The following is a 23,018-nucleotide window of genomic DNA, read 5'->3' as shown; positions in this document are numbered from 1 at the left end:
CAAAAGGAAAATGAGGGACGCACTACGCTCAGGTATAATCGTTGGGCAAATGCGTACAGACAAACTTTTGAGAATGAATGAAATAAAACCATTTCAAGAAAAAGTAAACATTTTATTTGTTCATTTAGTATTTTGTTAGTTATTTACAAAACAAAAACAATTGCACAGTTCCAACAACGTCCTGACAGAGCATTTTAAAACCAAAAACACTGACAGTTGCTTAGAGATTTATATTTATATACATACATACCTACAGACATATACAAACACGGGACTGCAGAAAATCATCTCACAGCGTGACTGCGGGGGGGGCGCCAGGCTCAGAGCGGGGGTCTGAACACGCCAGTGGGACGAACGCACAGCAGCGATGAAGGCCTGGGTAAAATTAAAATCAGTGCCACTGAGATCGGGCCACATGTACGCGCGCGCGAACAGAGCATCCTCGGAGGGGTGCGAGCACGGGGGCCGAGGGGAGAATGCTTTTAAAGACCGCAGTGATGCATTACATTTCCACAGAGCACTTCAGATTTCAAAATCATGAGCACTTTCAACTTATTATTTTTCCAGCATGACTCTCCCCTTCCCCTCTCCTCTAGTTCAAATAGCAGCCGTGCACATTTCAGGCACATCGAGGCACAGGGACCGCATGCACCGGTTTCACCCCCCATGGCCTCCGAACCTCCCATTGTGAGCGTCAGGCCGGGGAAGGAGGCCCAGACTGGATCAGAAATTGGGCCACATTGAGCCTACAGTGGGCAGGGCAAACAGCCGAGTGTCTAACGGAGAGTTTAAGCTCTAAGTAAAAGCAAAAACGCATTTGTGTTCCAGAATGAGGGAAACCAAGGACGACCATAAAACCACACGAGAGAAAAAATAAAAGATCGAGTTAGTTTTCAAATCCAGAGTCAGTTTAGTGGCGTTCTGTCACTCGAGAGGGAGGGGTTTAAATTAAACACATTTGTCCTGAGGACTGAGACGGATCTGTTATCGACTCTCACGCAGGAGGACGGTAAACACGTAAAGCATGGTCCCGGCCAGAGCCTTTTAAGAATACAAATAAACAGGCCAGCATGCGTGGGTCCCCTTCAGCACAGCCAGTATGGTGGGGGGGTTCCCAGTGAGAGGGAGGACGGGCAGGGCTGTGCCACTCCCAAGACAGCGGAAAAACAGTGAGAAGAGGGAAGTAAAGCCAGAGCGTCTTGAACTGCTCGTCTCAGTCAGAGGAGATGCACACAGTAGTTCTCCACAGAGCGCTCAATAAATTAGATTATAAATTATACAAAGTTACATCTCCTGATTCTCGTTCGCATTAAGGGCAGAGCGCGGCGGTGCGTTCAGGCCCCGGCACCCCGCGCCTCCCGCCGGATGATCCCGCTTTATGGATTCAGCGGGCGTCTCCATAAAACATAAATGCATCTTGATCGGCACCGCCAGTGTTTCATTACGGAGCAGACTGATCAATCAAATCAGACATGCAGCCGTCCTCCCCGGTCCATCTACAGGCTGTAATATGGTGTAAACGGGCCGGGAATAAGACTCGAGTGATCATCAACCTGTTCAGTTGTTATGCAGCGAGGAAATGCAAATTAAACCGACTGCAACTCCTCAACGTGCGCCTCTGCTCCGGTAGAGCCAAACAAAACAACAACAAAACAAGGAAAAGAAACAAAACAAACACACGAGTTCAGAGCAGACTTCTATCCACACACACTTAAGAATCACGGTCATCCACTTAAATTTACAAGAAAAAAAGGTTAAAAGGAGAGTCTGTGCCGGCGAGAGGGGATTAGTGTTGAAAGCAGAGAGGAAGCAGATCAACGGGCGCCGCCGCCTCTCCGGTGAGGTGGTTCTGCGTGTCCGAGCACCGTCTCACCACACAGTTTGTTAGGTTTGTCCCCCCCCTCCCCCCGTAGAATTCACACGTAACTACAGAGTCAATATGAGCGACACGGTGACACTTAGCGTTTATACATCTGTGCAACCCCCTCTCCCCCCAGACGTTGACCTTGAGCGACGGGCGTGACGATGAGGAAGCTGCATGCGAGTCTCTGCGCCGGGGCAGGCGGACAGGAAGCGGAAGGGAGCCGTCGGCACGTTGTCCGCAGCAGCACGGGGCGATGGCGTCGGGGGGGAATCACCTCTCGGTCGCCTCCCCGGCGGTGAAGCTCAGGTCGTCGGAGCTCAGCTGGTCCCCTGAAACGCAGAATCGGTTGTTTGAGTGCGAGACCCCCTCTCTGGGCGGGACGGGCGCAAGTGGCACCGGTCGGGGGGGGCTCAACAAGGGAGCCGAGGCCAGCAGGCGTGTTTTGGACACATGAGAAAGTCACACGGAAGAAGAGCTAAAATAATAAAGGATAAAACATTGTAAATAAGTTTCTGCCAGAAACAGGAGTGAGCTGGGGGGTGTGAAGGTGTGCCCGGAGCTCTGAGGGGCTGGGCAGCGCCAGTGTCGCCCACCTGTGCCGGGCAGCATCCGGGCGTTGTAGCGGCAGTCCCCCGCCTCCAGGGCCACGGCGTCGTCCTCGTTCTCTGTGTCGCACTCGATCTCCGAGTCGCTGCTCATGCCGGGGAGGAGGTGCAGCACCTGCTTCTGGCACAGCAGCCCTGCGGGGACATGGCCGGTCACTGAGTCACATCGAGAGAACGGCACCGACTCCGGCATGGCTGTGCCGTACCGAGCTGCATGGCAGCCATGGTCAGGCAAAACTTCCCACAACCTCCTCCTCTCTCTCCCTGGCTGAGGCACCGTGCTCAATCCACACGCCTACACGCAACAACACGCACATCAGCGCTCTGACAGCGTTCCTCTCAGCAACAGAAAACCCTTTCACGCATTAAAGAACAAAAGCGCACACACTAGAACACGCGTGTTCACACCGTGACACAGAACTCCAGCAGCGATTCCCCGTCATGGAGATCAGAGGATCCGTTCTGGTGGTCTGGCCAGATCGGGAGTAATGCGTGCTGCGCCGGCCTCGGGCCGAGAAGACGCCTCACATGGGGTTCAAACTCGGGCGAGAGGCCGGGGGGGGTCGATGGTGGTCTCAGGGTGAGCCTACACCACACATCCTTGTCGAGGGAGAACTTGAAACCACTCGGGGTTAGAAGACGTTATTCTAGCTGGAGTTTGGTCTCACCTTCGTCGGGCCGGGAGGCGCTTCCCTCAGACAGGGCGAGCAGCGACTGCCGGATCTCACTGGTCCCTTCTGGGTCACAATCCAGACTGCCGTCCGTCAGCAGCCCCGCCCTGCGGAGAGAGAGAGTCCCTTCAGCCCTGACTACGCTGACCCAGAGGCACCCCTCAGTGTGTGTGCGAGAGCCCAGTGCTCCTCCTCACCCCATGGTGGGGACCCGGCGGGTTTTGCCTATCGGCAGGATCCCATTGAGGCCCGAGAGGCCCAGGAGGTCGGTGCCGGCGGCTCCGTAGGTCGGCTCCTCCATCTTGGAGCTCGATGGCTTGTCGGCAGAGCTGGCGCTGCCCAGGCAGGGCGGGGAGCTGTACACGGTGCGGGGCTTCGGGCCGGCTGAGGAGAGGGGTAGGTGAGCAGTTAGTACGGAAGCACGCCGGGGCACTCTGGACACGACAGCACCAATTCACTGAGCGTTACCTTCCGCACCGGTCCCGGCGTCCCCCGGGCATGCCCGCGCCTCGCCGTCCCCCTGCGCTCGAGCCTCCCTGTCCACACAGTCCACAGAGCGGCGCAGGGCCAGGCCCCCCGGCCCCCCGGCCTCCTGCTTCGGGGACACGCCCTTCTTGCCGGACGCTGCTTGGACAGAGATGCCGTAGAGTTAATAACCTCCACACACACGCAGAACGGGCAGTCATCGGTGAACGGGCGCACATAGAAGACTCACCGCCGCGGCAGTGTCGCCCCGACGCCAGGGCCTTGCCCAGCAGGTCCAGTTCGTTCGGCTTCCTGCAGGACGGGGCGTCTGAGTCCGCGGCGGGGCCCTGCTCCACCAGGCTCCCCGAGGGCCCAGCCCTGGACTCCCCCGCGCCGGGCAGCGCCCCACCCCGCGCCTCCAGCTGGCACTTCACGTCCGACATCTTGCTGCGCACCTCTGCCATCTGGGCCTTGAGCCGGATCAGGACCCCCGAATCAGGGGCTGACCGGCGCACTGCCTGCGGCCGGCGCTCGCGCTCCTTCCGGGAGTGGGCTTGAACTGGAGGGGGTAAGAAAATAAAAAATAAAGTCCAGTTCTCTGAAAATCTGTTCTCTCAACCTGTGCTTCCCAGCCTCGCAGAACCCATCTGGAGATCTTCTCCCACTTCAGATGGGCTCAGCGAGGCTGGGAAGCACAGGCGCTGGGAGCAGTGGCCCTGGACACAAAACTACTAACAGGACGAGGGAAGGCCCTAGGGCCACGCCGTTACCCGTGCTGTGCAGCAGGGAGCCAGGGGGCCGCGGCTGCAGCCCCCACAGGGACTCCACGCTGCCGCGCTCCTTCAGGTCCAGCAGCTGAATCAGGATTACCGGGTCGATCTCCAACAGGCTGCTGCTGGTGGCCGAGGACAGGCCGCCCGCCCCCCCGCGCCTCAGGGGTCGCGCGCCAGGGTTTGACCCGCCTGCGGAGAACAGGAGACCCCCACGTCAGCGTAGAACTTGACACATATTGCTCTCCTCTGACGGACACAGAGAGAGAGTAAAGATTAGTTAGTTACCTGCTGCCCCAGCCACGTCTTCCGGCAGCTCCCCCTCCTCCATCTCGAGGTTGCCACTGTACTCCACATCGTTCTCTCCAGACCTGTAAGACACTCAGGAGGTCGGTACGCTGGGTACAAGACCCCCACACACACACTGGGTGCCAGACCCCCTTACACACACACACACACAATGGGCCTCTGTTCAGACATGTTCTCTGATTTGATCTCTCCCAACAGATGGCTTCATCTACAGTCTTGACAACACCCAGGAGGGGGTCCCGCTGGGGGGCACTAACGAAACAGACACGTTCTCTCTGTGACCCCCCGGCTCCCCCCTTATCACCAGAGGGGTTCAGCCCTGCCAACTTGTCGCTGAGGGCCACAGTTCAGGCCTCTACTCTCGAAAGGCCGAAATCATAACCAGCCACGTCCCCGACATCCCCGGCAACGTTAAGATACTCTGACACTCCTGGCAGGCGACGCTCTCGGAGCCCCGGTGACGCAGATTCTGTGTCAGCACAGGGCACTCGAGGACAACCAGGGTGAGGGGACGCCCGGCTCCTCTGTGGGGACGGGGTGCGTGATGTCGCAGATTCCGCCGGGTGACAAATAAGCAGATAAATAAATCACAGCTCCTGCCGAGATTGTGAGTCAGAGGGCCCCCCCGCAGCTGCGCAGACTGTGGTTATTAATAGGAAAAGACAGTTAAAGACATCTGACTGGCAAGACATCTGGGAGGAAGTTCCTGGAAGCCCAGGCACCGCTGGCATCGCTCAGACTGGCAGGCAATTCAGCACAGTAATAAGCAAACAAACAAGCCAGTAAACAAACCGGTGATGAGCGTCTCTGACAGAGGTTTCCCCAGGCGGCCGAGGAAGTCCTCACAGAGACGGAATGAAACGGAGACTAACAAATAAATTCAAAAATGAAAAACACTGAAATAAAACTCTGAATTAAACAGAGGAGGACAGTGGCGCAGAGACATGGACGGACACACACGGACACACAGCTCGGCCCGTCACTCACATTGTCTCCTCGTCGATGTCGTTCTCCTCCGTGTTGCTGGTGGCGGTGGAGCTGCCGGAGGTGCTGCTCCCATCCAGAGGATTGGCCTCTTCGTCCCCGGTCAGGCAGTCCACCTCCAGGTCCCCGTCGGACAGGTCCTGTGGACAGACGGGACAGGGGTCGAAAGACGCTCAGTTTGTGCCCATTGTGATTGTTACACACTTTCATTGAGGAAGTTGCCACATTGTCAAACTCACGTTGGAGTCATCCTGCTGGGTCTTCTCCTCCTCCTGCTCCTCCTCTTCCTCCTCCTCCTCCGCCACCTCCTTCACCTCTCCAGCCCCAGCCTGGCCGCTCTCCTCGGCCACGGCGCCCTTCCCGGGCCGCACGTCCCTGTCCGAGGCCGAGGCGCACAACCGGCGGTCGGGGGGGGACGAGCTACGCGACTTCTGCCGGCGGAAGAGCTCGATGGCCAGCCTCTGCAAAAATACGGAGCAATGAGCCGGCTTGAGACCCGCACACAGGCCCGCGGGCTCGACGGAACCACGCAGCGCTACGCACCTCCTTCAGGTTGTTGATCTGCTGGATGTAGCTGGTCTGAGCCGCTTCCAGCTGGCTGATGTACCAGTACTGGTCTCTGCACTTCTGGAAGAACGTGGGGGAGCGCACCTGGTATCTGAGGGGATGAAACAAGATCGTTTATTTCCGACTCCCAAATGAGATCTCGGGTGTAGACTGGTTGATACCTGCAGATGACCGTTGATGGGACGGTCTGTGCTACCTCCCCCCTCCCGGCCGGCCTGCACCCACCTGAGCACCAGCGTGTCGCTCTGCATGTTGAGGTAGCCCTCGCTGGCCAGCAGGTCGAGGCGGAAAAAGCGATTGTAGCCCCAGCACTCGCCCACCTCGAAGTCGGAGGCGAACTCACGGATGATGTTCTTGGTGGGGTCGCTGGAGGCCTGGTGCACCATCTCCACCCGGTACTCGTACCTTCAAAGCACAATCACACCCACCCTTCACCGTCTGTTCAATATATAGCGCCCTTCCGCGTCTAAAACCGACCCGCTGCCCTCCTGCTCTCGGGATGATTTATTGGCCTACAATGCAGTTGTACAATGCAGAAATAAATAGTTTTCTTTTGTTTTTCTTTGTGATCGGAGAGGAAGTTTGCCAGATTGAGCGCCTAGTCGAGTACAGAGGTTTGTGTATGGTGTTGGTGTTGGTGGTCGAAGAGGGACAGGGAGGGAGCTGCATACTTGGAAGTCTCGGGGAGTCCCGCCGACAGCTCCAGGAAGACCGAGAGGTAGTTCCCACGCACCACTCCATTGCCGTCCTGGGGGAGGAGAGAGGATGGGACGATGAGACAAGCCCACAAACACCAACGGCAGGGAGACAGATTCCAAGGTTTACAGGAACGTCGACACAGGTTAACACTGTTCGTGACGGGAAATTGTTCAGAGATGAGAAGCGAGAACAAGTGAGGGGAAACACAAACAACAACAAGAAAAGTGACTTTTATTCATGAACAGATTCAATGTGACGAGTTCTGTTTGTAGCCAACAGGCATTCCAACTGAAACTCCTCTTGCGTGTAATGAACTGAAAAGGAGGCGGAAACTCACAGGATAAACCTTGAGTCTCCAACACAGGCCGGAGATCTGCAGAGGCGGGCTGTACACCGGGTCGGCCCTCTGCCTCAGGGTGCTGGACAAGGAGGAAAGGAAACCACAATGTCAAGCAGTGACTGAAGTCGCCGGTGAGACTCGGGAAGCGGCGACACGTTTCCACCCCCAGACACGAGCGTCAGCCAATCGGGGGGAAATAACCGACATTCAACGCAGAGAAACGTCTCACCTGAAATTCGCCAAGACGAACGTGCTGGAGTCATAGGCGGGGACGAGCTCGCTGTGAGAGAGGAGGAGGAGGAGGAGAGAGACGTTAGAGAGCGGGGAGGGTCACTGTGAGAATTCTGTGAACTACATCCACCCACAACACGCTACAGACATGGGTCAACTGCACGGCCCCTGCCGCTGCACCCCCCTCCCTCCGAGATGCCATGCAGCCCCGATGACAGCGCAATGATAGTAGCAGGGTTTCACCAGTCTAATTATCGCCCGTCTGGCTTGTCACAGTCTTCTCCGATTGCCTCTCTGCTCCCGTCACCCCGCGCCAGATTACTCCAGCTGCCAATTAACGGCTTTGTAAGGCATCTGAACCCCCCCGCCCGCAGGCACGCCGCTCGGGGGGGGGGCTTCAGCGCATCAGCAGCACAACATGTTATCAGTGACAGAACTGATGATTATAATTAAACGGAAACCACACTCGCACCAAAAAAGATACAATAAGAATTAAAGCACACACGATCGTGCTCCAGAAAAATAATGCATAGCCAAGAAGAAGGCCCCCCCCCCCCCAAAAGACCACCATATACAGCTATAAACGGAAATCAGAAACACCAAAAACAACAAGACAACTTCAGGAGGGGAAAGAAAAAAAAAAAAAAAAAGTGCTGCTCGTTCATTGTTTTCCTTGACGGATCAGAATGACTAAGTGTGCGGGGGGCGATAATTCTGTGGCTGTGAACTGCAAGTCTCTCAAAACAAGCAATTCGGCGGCTCCATTTGTTAAGACGTGAAGCAATCTGCAGACTCGGGGAGAGATCTGGCCGCCCACACCACAATTACCTCCGCCGGCTTCTCCTCGATCAACACAACGTCTGGGCCGCGGCACAAGACAGCCAGGAGACTGACGGACAGAGATATATGCAGCGATGGGGAGAGCAGAGACTGTAGATAACAGTCACGGCCCTGCTGTAGCGGAGCAAAGATCAACCCCGCGAAACGGTGAGGAGATCTCGGACACCCGGGGGAGTCTTCTGACAAATTATAAGCAGATGGCGAAACAAAACCTTTCATCCGGCCACTGCCTTCCAGAATTTAATCAGCCACATCTCCCCAGCCGGGCCCAGCCTCCCCAGAACCTCAAAGTTGCTCCAGCCCGTATGGAGGCCAGCATCGATGACTTTCTGCATCACAGGCCACCACCGCACACTAACCAAATGCTTCTGCCAGTGGCTGTGGGGCCACTTGTGAGAATGGGCTTCACACGAGGGCCACACAGCTGCTCCCAGTGCCCTGAAGGACCCTTCTGTGGAGCACAGGTGGGCGTCCACCCGGGATTGATGGCCGTATCTCTGGATAGACTCTCTGTCCCGACTTCTAATTCAGGTCCTTGAGTTGCATTCACACATGAACCCACCCCGGGGAGGTCCCGAGTGGGCCACCCACTGACACTATGCAAATATATTTAAATGTATGTAAATGTTTAGATTTACTCAATTCGAATAAAATAAAAATGAAGTAAATACATACATAAAATGCGCGCACAGCTAGCAGGACGAAACAAAACAAAGGAAAGCGCTCTAGAGTAATGGTTCTCATTCCTGGTCCTGGAGGAACACCTACCCTGCAGGTATTTGTTCCAGCTGAGCTCTTAATTACTTAATTGAACCCTTAATTGAACTAATTTCCTAAATCAGAGCCTTTTCAATTTTAAACAGTAGGGGTTCTAAGTGAAGTATAACATTGTTTAAGGAACTTATCTTACTAAGGAACCAATTTTGTATCAGTTACACAATTAAGAGTCAAATGTAATCAAATTACTTAAATGAAGGGTTCAGTTAAGTCATTGAGAGCTCATTTGGATCAAAAACCAGCAGGGTAGGGGCTCCTCCAGGACCGGGGTTGAGAACCCCTGCTCTAGAGATGAAGCCTGACCCATGCTGATTGGGCCTCTTCAGTGCAATCAAGTCTCATTAGGCCCAAGTGTGAGTAAAGCAGGTCTCTCTCGCCAGCTCCTCATGTGCGGAAGACGGAGCCGGGCCCACACACCCTGTGCAGAGGCGGTACCTGGTGAAGTCCGGGGGCACGGGCGTGGTGACGAAGGAGGCCATGGGCTTGCGGTGCACCTGCTGGAACATGAGCAGGATCTCGGGGCTCTTGGAGATCAGCTCACTCTTACTGCAGGAGCGCAGCTGTGAGAGAGAGAGAGAGAGAGAGGCAGAGCCCTGAAACACCCCCTCGACACTCACTGCGGCCCTGTGTGCGGGACAGAGAAACCCGCCCAAGAGTCAAGACCAGGGCTCCCGCCCAAGAAGCTGATCGATCGTGCCCGTCGACTACGATCTAGACCAAATAAAAGTGCCACCACAAACACATCTGCTGTGTTCAGTGCTACAGGACCCTTACAACCCCACAGGTCATGTGCTCTGCTCTTGGGAAGCGAGTGTTCAGACCCACAGTGAGTGTGAGGAGGAGGGTGCACTGAACGATGCTGCAGCGACCCCCGTGAGTGTCTGGTTTGGTCAGGCCTTTTTCTCAGTAAAGGGTGCCACCCAGCCCCCCCCCACCCCCGTGTGTTTCAAGTGTCCAGCGCACACTCCTGCCACTCACTGCACACTCTGAGCCTAATCTGCGTCTACAGTTGCCTCCACAAACCAAAGGGCACTGCAGAAAATCCTGAAAAATAAATCAAATAAAGGCTTTAAAACCAAACGTTTTGCTTAAAGTGAATCCTCTGCGTCTCTCCCCTCTGTGCATATGAGCGCTGCGGTAAATTGACCCCCTAAATATCTAGAATCACACGGAGACTCACAAGCCGCCTGTGCAGCTTTAGCCAAAGACACTGATGATTAACACAAAACTCAAACATTCTCCTGCCCTGTCCCTCCTCAGCTCTAACCGCAAGCCTGTCCCCTGGCTGCGTCCTGGTGAAGACTACAACGAGTCAAACCGAAAAGCGCGTCTCCCACTTGATCGTGCCGGCACCCCAGTAGTCGCTACCTGATGCTCCACCTCCTGCAGCAGCGACTCGAGCAGCTCCGTCTCCTGCGTCAGTGAAGTCTTCTGCCCTGTGGAGGAAAAACAAAAATACAGATTTACAAATATGGCATCTGCTGAGCCAGCACTATCCACAAAACTCCTCAAAACCCACACCGTCCCGAGCAGCGAGTATTGGCACCAGAGACCGCACTGTACCCATGAGCGTGATGAGCTTGTTCTTGAGCTGGTTGTCCAGCCGGGCGATCATCATCTCCACGGCGTTGCGGATCTCCCGGACGCGTTCGTCCTTCGCCCCCCGCACGGCCTCCACGTTGCGCTCCTGCAACACAAGCGAGATGGTGCGGTGAGCGGCCGGCACGGCCCGGCACTACCAACACACTCCGGTAAAGACAGGCGAACTCCTCTGAGGGGTTTAAAGAGTCTGACGACCACATGGATGAGAAATCAGATCGTGATCAAAGAGGAGCTGGATTTCCTGTAAAACTCATCTCACAGGAGGCTCTCAAGGCCAGTGCAGCGGCGCCATCTACTGGCCACCAGCTGCACTTCTGGGCTCCGAGTGGCTTAATGCTTCAGGGATGGTTGTTGTAACGGGGTGGGGTTGGGGGGGCCTGCTGCTGGTCTCTCAGGCTGGAGAACATGCAGCAGAGGAGGAGCTTTGAAACTCCCAGAACTTTGTTACTTAAAATAAAAAGTAGTGTAAGGCAATTCTCTGCACTGGGGGTTGTCTCACCACTTCCTGCACCAGGCTGATGAGCTCCATGAGCCGGCGCCGCAGCTTGGCCACCTCCTCGTTCACCTTGGTCACGTGCTGCTCGTAGATCTCTGCCAACGGCTTGAAGGTGTGGCCACCGTGCTGCAACACAGACATGGCCAGGGCTCAGCATGGAAATACTATTTTATTGGACAAGTATTTTTCATAACAAAATAAAAACATTCAAAATGTTAATACTTATGATTATTATTATTTTTTTAATCTTAATGTGATTTAAATTAAAATAAATAAATACAAGAACTCAAATAACATGTGCCGTGAATCATTCAAATGAAATAGTGCTTTAAAAGGCCACACAAGCCCCATTCACACTGAAATGACTGCAAAATGCAGGCAACGAGCCATGGGAACAAGACGCTACAGAAGAGAGGAGACACGGACCGATAAAAGTTCAATCATTTCCCCGTTTTGCCAGTTTCCTTCCATTGTGTTTACTGGGCACTTGGTTCTAACCAGGGCGCCGGTTCAGGTTCGGACTCACTAGCAAGAACAAATAGTCAGGGGAGGGAATTCATTGTGTGGGTCTTGACGCACTGCAACAAAGTTAAATCAACTAAAATAAATGAGAAAAAAGCATGACATCACATTGTGTGTGTATGTCTACCAAGAGTCTGGGTGTGCAGATCTGCAGAACTGATTTTCATTTTTTAAAGTTTGACATTACTGCCAATCAAATTAAATAACTTGAAACAAACCACCGCCAGTGTCACTGTAATGCAGTCTAACACGTCTGTCTGTAAGGGATATTCAATTTTGCATGATTTATTGGTATGTAACTGTGTGCGAGACAAGAGTTGCATCACATACGTCACCAACCTGTCAGTTCATCAAAACCACTCAGAATTACCCCGACTACATTATTTTCAACCTCCACCATTCGTAACGATCTGTTTCTCATTACGGTCACAATTTCTTGTTCAAAGGTGGCTTAACTTGGTTGTGTTGTGGTCACAAAAATGCACCTCTTATCAGTTAGCTGAGCACTGTGTCGACAACGCAAGGACGTTACGCGTCTTTTGCTGGCAGTCATTTTCCTGCTCCATCCACACAGACCCGTTGATGGAAAATCGACAGCAATTAGACTAGGACCCTTGCTGGAAAAATTGCTATCCACACAGACCTTGCCGGCAACAAAATGCTATGAAAAAGCTGGCAATTGTTTCAGTGTGAATGGGGTAAGAGAGACACACAGACAGGACCAGCTCAGCATGGACAGACAGACAGACAGATGCAGCGTGGACAGACACAGAGACACCGACAGGATCGGCTCAGCACCCGCCAAGAGTAGCTACATCACCCAATGGCTCTGGGTGTGAAGACCCCCCGCAGACCCCACTCACCATTCCCCCCCACAGGGCACACTGGTGGCAGATGCACTTCTTGCAGGTCCAGCAGAACACGCTGAGCTTCTCATGGTGGTTCTCACACCTGGGACAGGGAGAGTCTGGTCAGCAGGGGGCAAAACAACAACATGTGTGCAGAGCTCAACTCCACACTGAGGGCAGCTGCAGCCCAGAGGGAGAAAGAACCACTGGACGATGCAAAGACTGTTTCATATTGAAAAATTAATAAAAAGGAATAACAAAAGAGCGAAAGTTGACGCTGTATGCTGATGGGGCGGCACAATCTTGGGGCTCACTTGTCCTTGTCGTTCTCCTCGTGCTTCGACAGGTTGCACAGCTGCAGCGTGTCCAGCTGCTGGGTCACCTCCTCTGCCCAGCGGCAGTTCACCAGCTCCCTCAGCTGCAGCGGCGCCCTGTGCCACACAGATGGGGAGAGGTCAGAGGTCAGACACACCGAAGAGGACTGGAGTGGTAATCAATAATAATGATCACTACAGGAGGTTTCGGGGAGGCAGTCCTGTTTATTTTTTAGCTCTGTAAATGCGCTGTAAAAGTCCTTCCACACAGGAGAGCCGTGCTGGATGACACTTGTTTTATCTACACCAGACTGACCAAGACATCGCATGCTTCTGCCCAGTTATTCTGTTAATCTCTTCACTGACTAGAAGTTCACCTCACGCAGCAGGACTGCTTAGCAAGACGGGCCAAACGAGTGGAGGGGAGAGAGCGGCGTTTCAGCAGAAATCAGTGTTACAGTCAATAACATCTCCGAGCAGGTCAGAGGGCACTACTGCTCTACAGTCCATTAAAGAACCAGGCTCGGAGCCGACAGCTGTAGCCAATCAGGAGAGAGAGGAGGAGCACATGACAGGAGAGCAAGACTAGACCATCATTCTCTATCATCCCTGGGCAGAGTGGCTTCACCAACAGTGTCTCCTATCATGTGGTGAGGTGACCAGCAAAGTATGATTACAGTGCAAGTAAGATCACCTCTAGAAAACAAGCTGCAGGATTCAGTGGTAATCAGGTGACAAGAACCTCAGTCAATTCCAGCCGCACCTCTGATTAATGGACACTGATCAAGATCAGCGAGGACTGGAAGAGGAGCAACATCGGGAAAGCTCCCAACGATCTGACTCAGTCAAAAGTGAAATTCTTTACCATCTCAGCTGCCAAGAAAGGTTAAATGGACGCTTAACCACCGCAGTGCTGTCAATGCGACAAATTACACTGTCAGTCAAAAAGTGCGTCTCCTGCCCTCAGTCCTCCTGGGTGCGCAGGGGCACTGAGGGGCCGGGAGCCGAGACCCTGAGAGGAGGGGAGAGGCGAGAGCGCGGGGGTCTTACCGGCAGTGCGGACACTGAGCCCTCTGCTCTGTCAGCCAGCGCTGTGGGGGGGACAGAGCACACAGGTCACAAGGTGTTAAAGGGGACGGGGATTGGGACGTACACTTCACACACATTACATACGTAAATAAAATTGGGCAGTAACACTACAATCAAAGCTACTCCTCCATCAGGGTGAAAACATTACCCCTGCTTCCAAAACCTTTACCCCAGAGACCCGAATCTGTCCCACGTACAGACAGCCCCGCCCCCCCCACCCTCTCGATCCCACAGACCCACACAGGCGCTTCCTTCTCAAAGAGCTCAACCGCAGCCGTGTCAGAGGAGTACGGAGCGGCAAAAGACATCGCAAGTTAAGGGCTGTGTAGCATAAACTGCTGAACAGTTCTGTCCCTGTCCCTGTCCCTGTCCCTGCCCTGCCCCACCCCCAAGATGGCTCACCCGTATGCAGCTGAAGCAGCAGAGTTTGGAGCAGTGAGGACAGAGCCGTGCGTCTCGCAGCTTCTCCATGCAGATGAAGCAGCGGAAGACCTCTGCAATACTCTGGGGAACAGAGACACACAGTCAGAGAGCAGGGCCCAGGAGCAGCTGTGCACAGTATAATCACACTGGGACGAGGGGCCATCATTGAGTTAGCGGCACACAGTTTACATTCATTAAATAAGGCATATCTGAAGCATAACAGCCCTGTCTCACACACTGGGTAATGAGCGTGGTCCAGGATCACACATTACTCTCTCACTGTGCGTTTGGGACATGGCACAGTCCCCGGTGTCGACTGCAGTACCGTGGCAGAGAATGATCCACAGGGACCGGCCACACACACACACATACACACACGCCACCCAGGCTGCAGTGCAGATCAATTCTCATTACAGCGAGAGCCCAATCCAACACAGTGCTTACGGGCCGGCCGGTTAAGCTGGCCAATCTCAACAGGTCAGGATAACCGGAGCTGCCAGGGGCCGCTGGTTCAGCAGGTATTAGAGGCAGCCGTGTCAGCCGGCAGCTTGCAGGCACAGCGAGGCATGTGCGTGTCCTTTTATGCAGCAGCCAGCTCCCCCCAGCCGGGCTCACATCACGCTCGGTCCCCGGGGGATTTTGGCTGTGAATGGGAGCGGGTTTAACGAGCGGCTCGCTGTCTGTTCTCCGAGCAGCGCAGCTCAGCAAACACCCTGCTGGTCGGGGGGGGGCACCGCTTTAAACTAACAAATGTGATCATCTTTATCCGCGGACAGCTCTGTGAATGGGACGGCGTCTTCATTGACACGACAGTTTTACAATCGCTAGGGCTTCCGCTTGTGTTGTTTAAGTGGCGGCCCATGGGCCCGAAGCGCTGACCCACCTCGACGCTCTGTTCATCCATGTCGGCCAGCTTTACCCGTCTGGGAGAGATGCAGGGAAGAGCGAGGGATGCTCAGGACCTGCAGACACAGAGAGAGCAGACGAGACTGTCACAACAGTCCTGAATGTTCATCACAAACTAAATTCAGATCTCTGCCTTTGTACAGAGCCAAAAGCAGGGATCTGTCAGGGCAGCCTCGCATCACCACAATACTTTGGCCGGTTAAAACGCAAACAAAAGGGCATTACAAAGCTCATGTGCTAAAAGACAATAGTAACGGGGGGGGGCAGGAGCACATCAGCTGACCTGCCTGTGCTGTAATTTGTGCTTTGTAGTTCACACCCCAAACATTTTCCCCAACAGATAAGTCTAATGCAACCCAAGCAAAACTGGAGCTCCCGGGACATCCCCCAGAGTTCAGAGAGATACAGATGTGCCAAGCGGGCACAGTGGAGTAAAGGAGGGATATGGCACGGCTTCGGCGAGAGCATCCAGGAGATGCCGCTTTTCCAGAGATTTGAGCTGGATTTGGATTTACAAATGCAGACGATAGGAGGATCAAGCTGGCCGAAAAAGTGCTTTGCTCAACTAAACGGTTAAGCCGCAGGAGATCTGTGCTGCTGGTTTATTACCTGGCAGTTCAGACGGGACAACAGAAACCGAACAGGCGAGGAAGGCCCTCCAGCAATCTTAATAAACTGCAATTCTGTGGATTCAATATATTACTTCCCTACCAGTTTTTTTGGGGGGGAGGTTTTCATTTAATTAATATTAGTACAAAGAGATCAGTCACTGATTCCACTGAATAGGTTTTCAGGAGCTACAGTATCATTTGAAAAATTAAGCCACCCATTCACCTAAATCAAGACATTCAGAAAACAATATTGCATTATTACAAAATACAAAAACAAATACCAGCAATTAGGAAACTTCCTTCAAGATGAGGACGCACAGCTTGTCTACAATCGCGGCAGTAATCAGAGACTGCAAAATACCTGCAAAATAATTCAATGCATCAGACCGCCAGCAGCAGACAACACAGTAGTAAAACAGGAGAAACGCCGCTCAGCGTGGACGTCATACCTGACCGGCGGAAGGCACCGCTGCGAGGAAGAGTCTTCCTCACGTCAGCACAGGCCAGCCGGTGCCCTGGTCGTGGGCAGTGCAAACACCCCGCCGGCGCCCCAGAGCTGCGTGTAATTGCATGTGTGTAATTGCATGTGTGTGCGTGTGTGTGTATAATTGCATGTGTGTAATTGCATGTGTGTGCGTGTGTGTGTAATTGCATGTTGTTGCTGTGCGGCGACGCCAAACCCTAAACCCCGTGTCTTGCTGCGTGCTGCACCCCCACCCCCCAGGTCTGGCACAGCGAGGCCGAGCCGGGACCCTGACAGCGCCGGAGCTCAGCGACTCGGGGGCGCGGGGGCCCGGTTACTCACGTCGTGCGCGGAGCTCCGTCCGCAGCGGGTGGGCAGCCGCAGCGCTGCGGAGGAACAGCAGGGCGGAGCGCCGGCCACCAGCCCCCCGCTCCGGAGCTCGGCAGCTGGGCCCGCGGTCCGGGGGCTTGTGATTGCGGGGTCTGTTATTTACAGTCGCTCCTCGCCGCCGCTGCCATTTCCCTCTATCCCCCTCTCTCTCTCTCTCTCTCTCTCTCTCTCTCTCTCTCCCTCTCTCCGCCGCCTGTCACTATTGGAAACCGTCCTCCCTCTCAGTCTCGCGAGGCCTTCGAAAGCCGCGCGATCTCGGCTCCACCAATAGCGACGCTGGGAGGCGCGTGGGGGCGGGACCAGGCCGAGCCGCTGGCCAATGGGATGGGAGCGCTTCCGTTACCAGGAGAGACGGGTGCGAGGCGTCCCCCCCCAGCGGCCCGGAGCTGCGCGTGCAGGGGGTCCACTAACTCACACACTACACACTCACTACACACTCACTACTCACCACACACTACACACTCACTACTCACCACACACACTACACACCACACACACTACACACCACACACACTACACACTCACTACTCACCACACACACTACACACCACACACACTACACACTCACTACTCACCACACACACTACTCACCACACACACTACACACACTACACACTCACTACTCACCACACACACTACACACCACACACACTACACACTCACTACTCACCACACACACTACACACCACACACACTGCACACTCACTACTCACCACACACACTACACACCACACACACTACACACTCACTACTCACCACACACACTACACACACTACACACCACACACACTACACACTCACTACTCACCACACACACTACACACCACACACACTACACACTCACTACATACTCACTACTCACCACACACACTACACACTCACTACACACTCACTACTCACCACACACACTACACACCACACACACTACACACTCACTACTCACCACACACACTACACACTCACTACACACTCACTACTCACCACACACACTACACACCACACACACTCACTACACACACACTATACACTACACACTCACTACACACACACTACACACCACACACTCACTACACACTCACTACACACTCACAGGATTGATGTTGTGCATTTTGTTTGCATTGTAACACCAACTTCAAAACAGTTAATACCGTCTCTGCTTCCAAACATTAAAAACTGAATGTATTCACCGATCAGCCATAACAGTATGACCTCCTGCCTAATATCGTGTAGGTCCCCCTGACCCGTCGAGGCATGGGCTCACATGAAGGTGTGCTGTGGTATCTGGCACCAAGACGTTAGCAGCAGATCCTTTAAGTCCTGTAAGTTGCGAGGTGGGGCCTCCATGGATCGGACTTGTTTGTCCAGCACATCCCACAGATGCTCGATTGGATTGAGATCTGGGGAATTTGGAGGCCAAGTCAACACCTTGAACTCGTGATTCATCAGACCAGGCCACCTTCTTCCATTGCTCCGTGGTCCAGTTCTGATGCTCACGTGCCCATTGTAGGCGCTTTCGGCAGTGGACAGGTCAGCATGGGCACCCTGACTGGTCTGCGGCTACGCAGCCCCATACGCGACAAACTGCGATGCACTGTGTGTTCTGACACCTTTCTATCAGAACCAGCATTCGCTTTTTCAGCAGTTTGAGCTACAGTAGCTGGTCTGTTGGATCGGACCACACGGGCCAGCCTTCGCTCCCCACGTGCATCAGTGAGCCTTGGCCGCCCATGACCCCGTCGCCGCTTCACCGCTTTTCCTTCCTTGGACACTTTTGATAGGGACTGACCACTGCAGACTGGGAACAGCCCACAAGAGCTGCAGTTCTGGAGATGCTCTGACTCAGTCGTCTAGCCATCACAATCTGGCCCTTGTCAAAGTCGCTCAGATCCTTACGCTGCCCATTTTTCCTGCTTCTAACACATCAACTTTGAGGACAAAATGTTCACTTGCTGCCTAATATATCCCACCCACTGACAGGTGCCATGATAACGAGATTATCAGTGTTATTCACTTCACCTGTCGGTGCTCATGATGTCATGGCTGATCGGTGTGTATTTAACCTCATGATAGTATTCGGTGAGTGCGGGGCATAGGATTGAATTGGCCAGTAATGCGACAGGTTCGATTCTGTGTTGTCCCCCCTCACTGCCCAGCTCTGTTGCCTCGAACACCAGCTCGGGCAATCGGCTGCACCAAGGAAGACTATGGCCTACAGCGCAACGTTCACAGCCGTTCCCCCGCACGCCCCGGGCCCCTACATCGAGGGCCCCGCGCGGCACGGTGGCGTCCCCGCTGGAAAGCCTCTGATCGGTGGGAGTCTCCTCACCCCCTCCTGGCAATCTGACCCACATGCTAAATCTGGTCCGCCCCGGGAGACACGAGGAGCTGAATTGCTTCCCGAGGACGCGGGGAGCCTTAATGAATGAGCCGTTTTTAAAGGCCCCAGGGGGCCCGGGCAAATTGAAGCCTTTCATTCAGGCTAGGCCCCCGGGGACCCCGAGACTCGCGGCAGAGGAACTTCCTGTGGAGGTTTTCTCAGCGCACACCCGCGAGTGTCAGCCCTCCTCGGCCGGGGCCATCCGCCCGAGGGTTTGAGTAGAGGTCTGCGTGTACGTGGGCATTGTTGTCGTTTCGTACCGTGTTGTCAGACACACAAGAAGCACACCGGTGACTTCAACAGACTTTATTACTGTGATTGGCTACATCATCGCAGGAAGCAGGTTAGGCAATTCACACAGAGTATAGGACACTCGCCGGCTGCGGAGGACCTGGGCTCACACTGCTTAATAGACAGAGGAGGTTTGATTCAGGCCCCTCTGCTCCTCAGTGTCCAGCAGCGGCTCACTCTCTGGGAACGGCGCCGTGTCGCTCGTGAGGTTCGTGGCCCAGCCCCGGTGGGAGGTGGTGGACAGGCTCTCGGTGTCGTTGAACACGTCCTCCGCGTCTCGGGCAGAGAGGACCGGGTGGGTGTCCTCAGTCTCGGTGTCCAGCGGCGAGAGCTCTGTCCAGTCAGTGTCCAGCGAGGAGGACTCTGCCCAGTCAGGGGCTAATGGGGGGAGCTCCGTCCAGTTGGGGGGTGATGAGGAGAGCTCCACCGTCTGGGTTTCGACAGCCACGGTCGGCGTGACGTGTGGGACCTCCGTCTTCACAGGTTCCTCTGTGAACAGAGAGCAGAGACTCGGGTCACGGGTGTGTGTGAGTGAGTGAGTGAGTGAGTGTGTGTAAAATCAAGTCACACCATTATTTCTCCCTTCTTCCCTCCCCAGCCTCCAGCAGGACTCGGACCCCTGGCAGCGCCACTGCCCACTCACCATCCATCACCTCCACCTGCACACTGTTGCTCCACTTGGCCAGGCCCAGCCCGTCCACCGTCACTTTGCACTGGTAGTCCCCTGCATCTCTGCGGTCAGCCTGCAGGACGGTGTGCGTGTCCTCGGAGCTGTCCACCGCCAGTCTGTGGTCGTTCCTGCGGAAGCTGTATCGCAGCCGGAGCCCGGGCCGGGCCACGATCAGCTGTGCCGAGCAGGACAGGATCATCTCTCTCCCCCTCAAGGCCGGGACCCCTGTCAGCACCTCCAGCACCGGTTCTGTCAGCATCTCTGGGTCCCCGGTCAGGGCAGGACGGGAGACAGACAGCGCACACACATTTTGAGACAGCGTGCAATGTTTTGGTGCTTTGTGACTTCTGCATGTCGTCCTGGGAAAGACGTTGTACTAATAAATAAATCATCATCATCATCATCAAGTCTTAGATCACTCCGACTGCAGTCCCTCTCCTTCACACGCTAAGATGCACTGCTAACGATCTGGCCCAGTTTAGTCAGAAATGGGTTCTGTTTGGTGACTGAGATCTCAGTTGAAACTGACAGAGAAACCACCGAAATAAAAGGTCAAGTGAACCCACTCGACTCCAGAAGCCCTACCTTTGACTGACACCTGAACCGCCGGCGACTGTGCGGAGCTCCAGCGCCACTGTTGGCCCCAGGAGGCCCGGCACCAATAGGCTCCCTCGTCCTGGTAGGAGAGGCGGGACAGGTGCAGCTGGGGGTGGGGCCTGCGCTGGAGCTCCCGGCCGTCCTTGTAGAAGACCACCTCCTCCAGCCTCGGGTTGCCTCGAACACGGCAGCTTAGGGTCATCTCCCGGCCCAGAATCACGGGCTGGAGGGGCGCCTGCAGGCTCACCCAGCCTCCTGGACAGGGACGAGGCCAGGACAGAAACGGTGATCAGAGAGAGAGACAGAGAGGGACAGGAACAGCGACAGAGACTGGGATCAGAGAGAGAGACAAGTCAGAGATAGTGACACAAGGCAAGGACAGAGACTGGGACAACAGAGACAGGGGTCAGAAAGAGATAGAGAGGGACAGAAACGAGGATGAGGACACAGGAGCGCAGTGAGGCATCTTGTGATGAAGCCCCACACTGCTTTATTCGCGCTCCTCTCCGTGCTGTCAGCGCTGCAGTCATGACACGCGGACAGACAGCAGGACGGGACAAAGGGATGCCGGGACAGAGGGGGCGCACTATCGTCTCAGAAACATGCGCACAAGTACAGGGAGTGGCAACCCGGCGAAGACATGCAAGAGCTGGCTGGCTCACCGCACACCCGTACGTAGAGAGGCGGGCTGAGCTGGGTGCGCTGGGGTCCGGTTCCTCTCCTCTGGCCCTGGCAGGCGTAGGGGCCGCTCTGCAGGGGCGACGCTGCCCTCAGGGTGTACATGCTGCCCGTGTTGCTGTACCCCACCAGCGGCACGCCCGCCTTGTACCAGTTGTAGCTCCAGCCTGAGGGATGCCCGGGGACGCTGCACCGCAGGGTCACCCTGTCACCCACGAACAGCTCGCTGTCCCCGTGCATCACCCGCACCTCCGCCCTCAGCGGCTCCTCTGGGGGCAGACAATGATCAGTGTTATTGTTGTTATTTTGACATCACTACTATTTTACTTTTATTTATTTTTACACCTAATCTATATATTATCACTATAGGGTGAATGCTATCGTTCACAGTTTGCAGGCGGTGCTGAAGCCCACACTACAGCCCGGCGCCATTACTGTGTCTGTCCGGTCAGGACGGGTCCGCAGGCGAGCCACTGCCGACCCAGCCTGCTGCTCTGGCGCCCTCTAGCGGACGAGCAGCGCATTCTCTACGAACATCTCCCAGTTCTTCTTCTGTGACTATGTAGGCGGTCTTTTGGGGAAATCTCAAACTTGCAAAAGATTTTAGTGTCATTAAGCAGTTTCTTTAATTCGTTGCAACTTGCAGATCACGCAGCTCTTATGACAGAAAACGCCCGAGTTGGCACGATGGGATTTATAGCCGGGCTTGTGCAATGCGCAGTGTTGTCGAAATGAGATCTGCGATTATAGAGGAGAGAAGATTCAAATCAAAAATATCAACTCTTGGTAGCACAGTGCTGATGAGAAGATCAGATGTTTCAGTCATGAGTGGAGCCAGTTACCTTGGAGGAGCGCCGTCCGAGCCCCCGCCGCGCACACTGAAAAACAGAGACCCCCCAAGTCATTAACATGAGTTTATACACATGAGTTTATACACCGCCTGAAACAACACATGAGATGCTAGATTTCCACGGAGGAGCATTAGGTCCACTTAGTCACTTAATTGGCCAACACCGGGGGGCCACAGTTTCCTAAAGCCGCACAGTGGAGAGCACGGAGCTGTGCTTTACCGCGTACTCCTGCTGCGGATTAAGAGTACCTCCGTAATGACTGTTTTAATCACCCAGACATAATTAAGGACTTTAGCAACTGAAGTCAAACGGATAACTGCCACACTAGCTTAATAAGGTCACCCACCTCAGGCATGGAAACAGACACGCACACTGTGCAGCTCTCCACGACTCATCCTAAATCTCAAAACTTTTGACTTTCGTTCTCAAACGGCCCTAATACTCTTGCGTAGATTGGCACGTATGTGACCAGCTGTCGGTATTTGAGGTGCGTCGCACATAAAACCTTCTCAGCCGACTTTCATCTCCTGACTCACCCAGGAGAAGCAGAAGGGCCTGAGCTGCCATCGCTGCCATCGCTGCCATCGCTGCGGCTGGTCAGTGTGGATCTGCGAGGACTGCAGTGACAGCAGCTGCTCTGCGGGCCGCTATGCGCTGGAAGCTCGCCTTGCGCAACCAGGGAGTTCACCGCCTGAGTTTCGGTTTGCAAAAAAAAGGAAGAGGCATTCCTGCGCTCAGACTGAGTCGTGCATTTGGACACCATTTGTG

General features: G+C 54.5%; 2 protein-coding genes across 4 annotated transcripts; both read right to left on the bottom strand.

Annotated features, from left to right (window-relative positions):
* Window positions 1-91: 91 nt before the first annotated feature.
* On the bottom strand, window positions 92-16,973 carry trim37 (tripartite motif containing 37). 3 transcript variants are annotated; one of them, XM_066695507.1, is made up of 26 exons: window positions 16,739-16,973; window positions 16,215-16,294; window positions 15,300-15,378; window positions 14,396-14,497; window positions 13,955-13,995; window positions 12,905-13,021; window positions 12,606-12,693; window positions 11,224-11,346; window positions 10,686-10,809; window positions 10,491-10,558; window positions 9,558-9,682; window positions 7,504-7,554; window positions 7,272-7,353; window positions 6,907-6,983; window positions 6,461-6,640; window positions 6,212-6,326; window positions 5,908-6,129; window positions 5,672-5,808; window positions 4,664-4,746; window positions 4,376-4,567; window positions 3,856-4,164; window positions 3,609-3,764; window positions 3,338-3,524; window positions 3,138-3,247; window positions 2,458-2,604; window positions 92-2,193 (listed from the first exon to the last, which is right to left on the bottom strand). In XM_066695507.1, exons 3-26 carry the CDS (start codon window positions 15,318-15,320, stop codon window positions 2,135-2,137), a joined length of 2,916 nt encoding a protein of 971 aa, XP_066551604.1. In that variant the 5' UTR covers window positions 15,321-15,378; window positions 16,215-16,294; window positions 16,739-16,973; the 3' UTR covers window positions 92-2,134. The 3 variants fall into 3 exon arrangements, with proteins under 3 accessions (XP_066551604.1, XP_066551602.1, XP_066551603.1); XM_066695505.1 differs by lacking the exon at window positions 92-2,193 and adding an exon at window positions 2,211-2,339 and having other exon boundaries at window positions 9,540-9,682; XM_066695506.1 differs by lacking the exon at window positions 92-2,193 and adding an exon at window positions 2,212-2,339.
* A 2,481-nt stretch (window positions 16,974-19,454) lies between these two features.
* On the bottom strand, window positions 19,455-22,938 carry LOC136717700 (high affinity immunoglobulin gamma Fc receptor I). Its single transcript, XM_066695155.1, has 6 exons — window positions 22,787-22,938; window positions 22,242-22,277; window positions 21,384-21,668; window positions 20,710-20,976; window positions 20,098-20,385; window positions 19,455-19,943 (listed from the first exon to the last, which is right to left on the bottom strand). The coding sequence occupies exons 1-6, from the start codon at window positions 22,833-22,835 to the stop codon at window positions 19,570-19,572; spliced, it is 1,299 nt and encodes a 432-aa protein (XP_066551252.1). The 5' UTR covers window positions 22,836-22,938; the 3' UTR covers window positions 19,455-19,569.
* Between the last annotated feature and the right edge of the window lie 80 nt (window positions 22,939-23,018).

The sequence above is a fragment of the Amia ocellicauda genome, chromosome 22, assembly GCF_036373705.1.
Source record: "Amia ocellicauda isolate fAmiCal2 chromosome 22, fAmiCal2.hap1, whole genome shotgun sequence".
In the NCBI taxonomy this organism is placed as follows: domain Eukaryota; kingdom Metazoa; phylum Chordata; class Actinopteri; order Amiiformes; family Amiidae; genus Amia; species Amia ocellicauda.
Note: the sequence above shows the minus strand (reverse complement) of the source record. Positions and strands in the feature narration are given on the sequence as shown.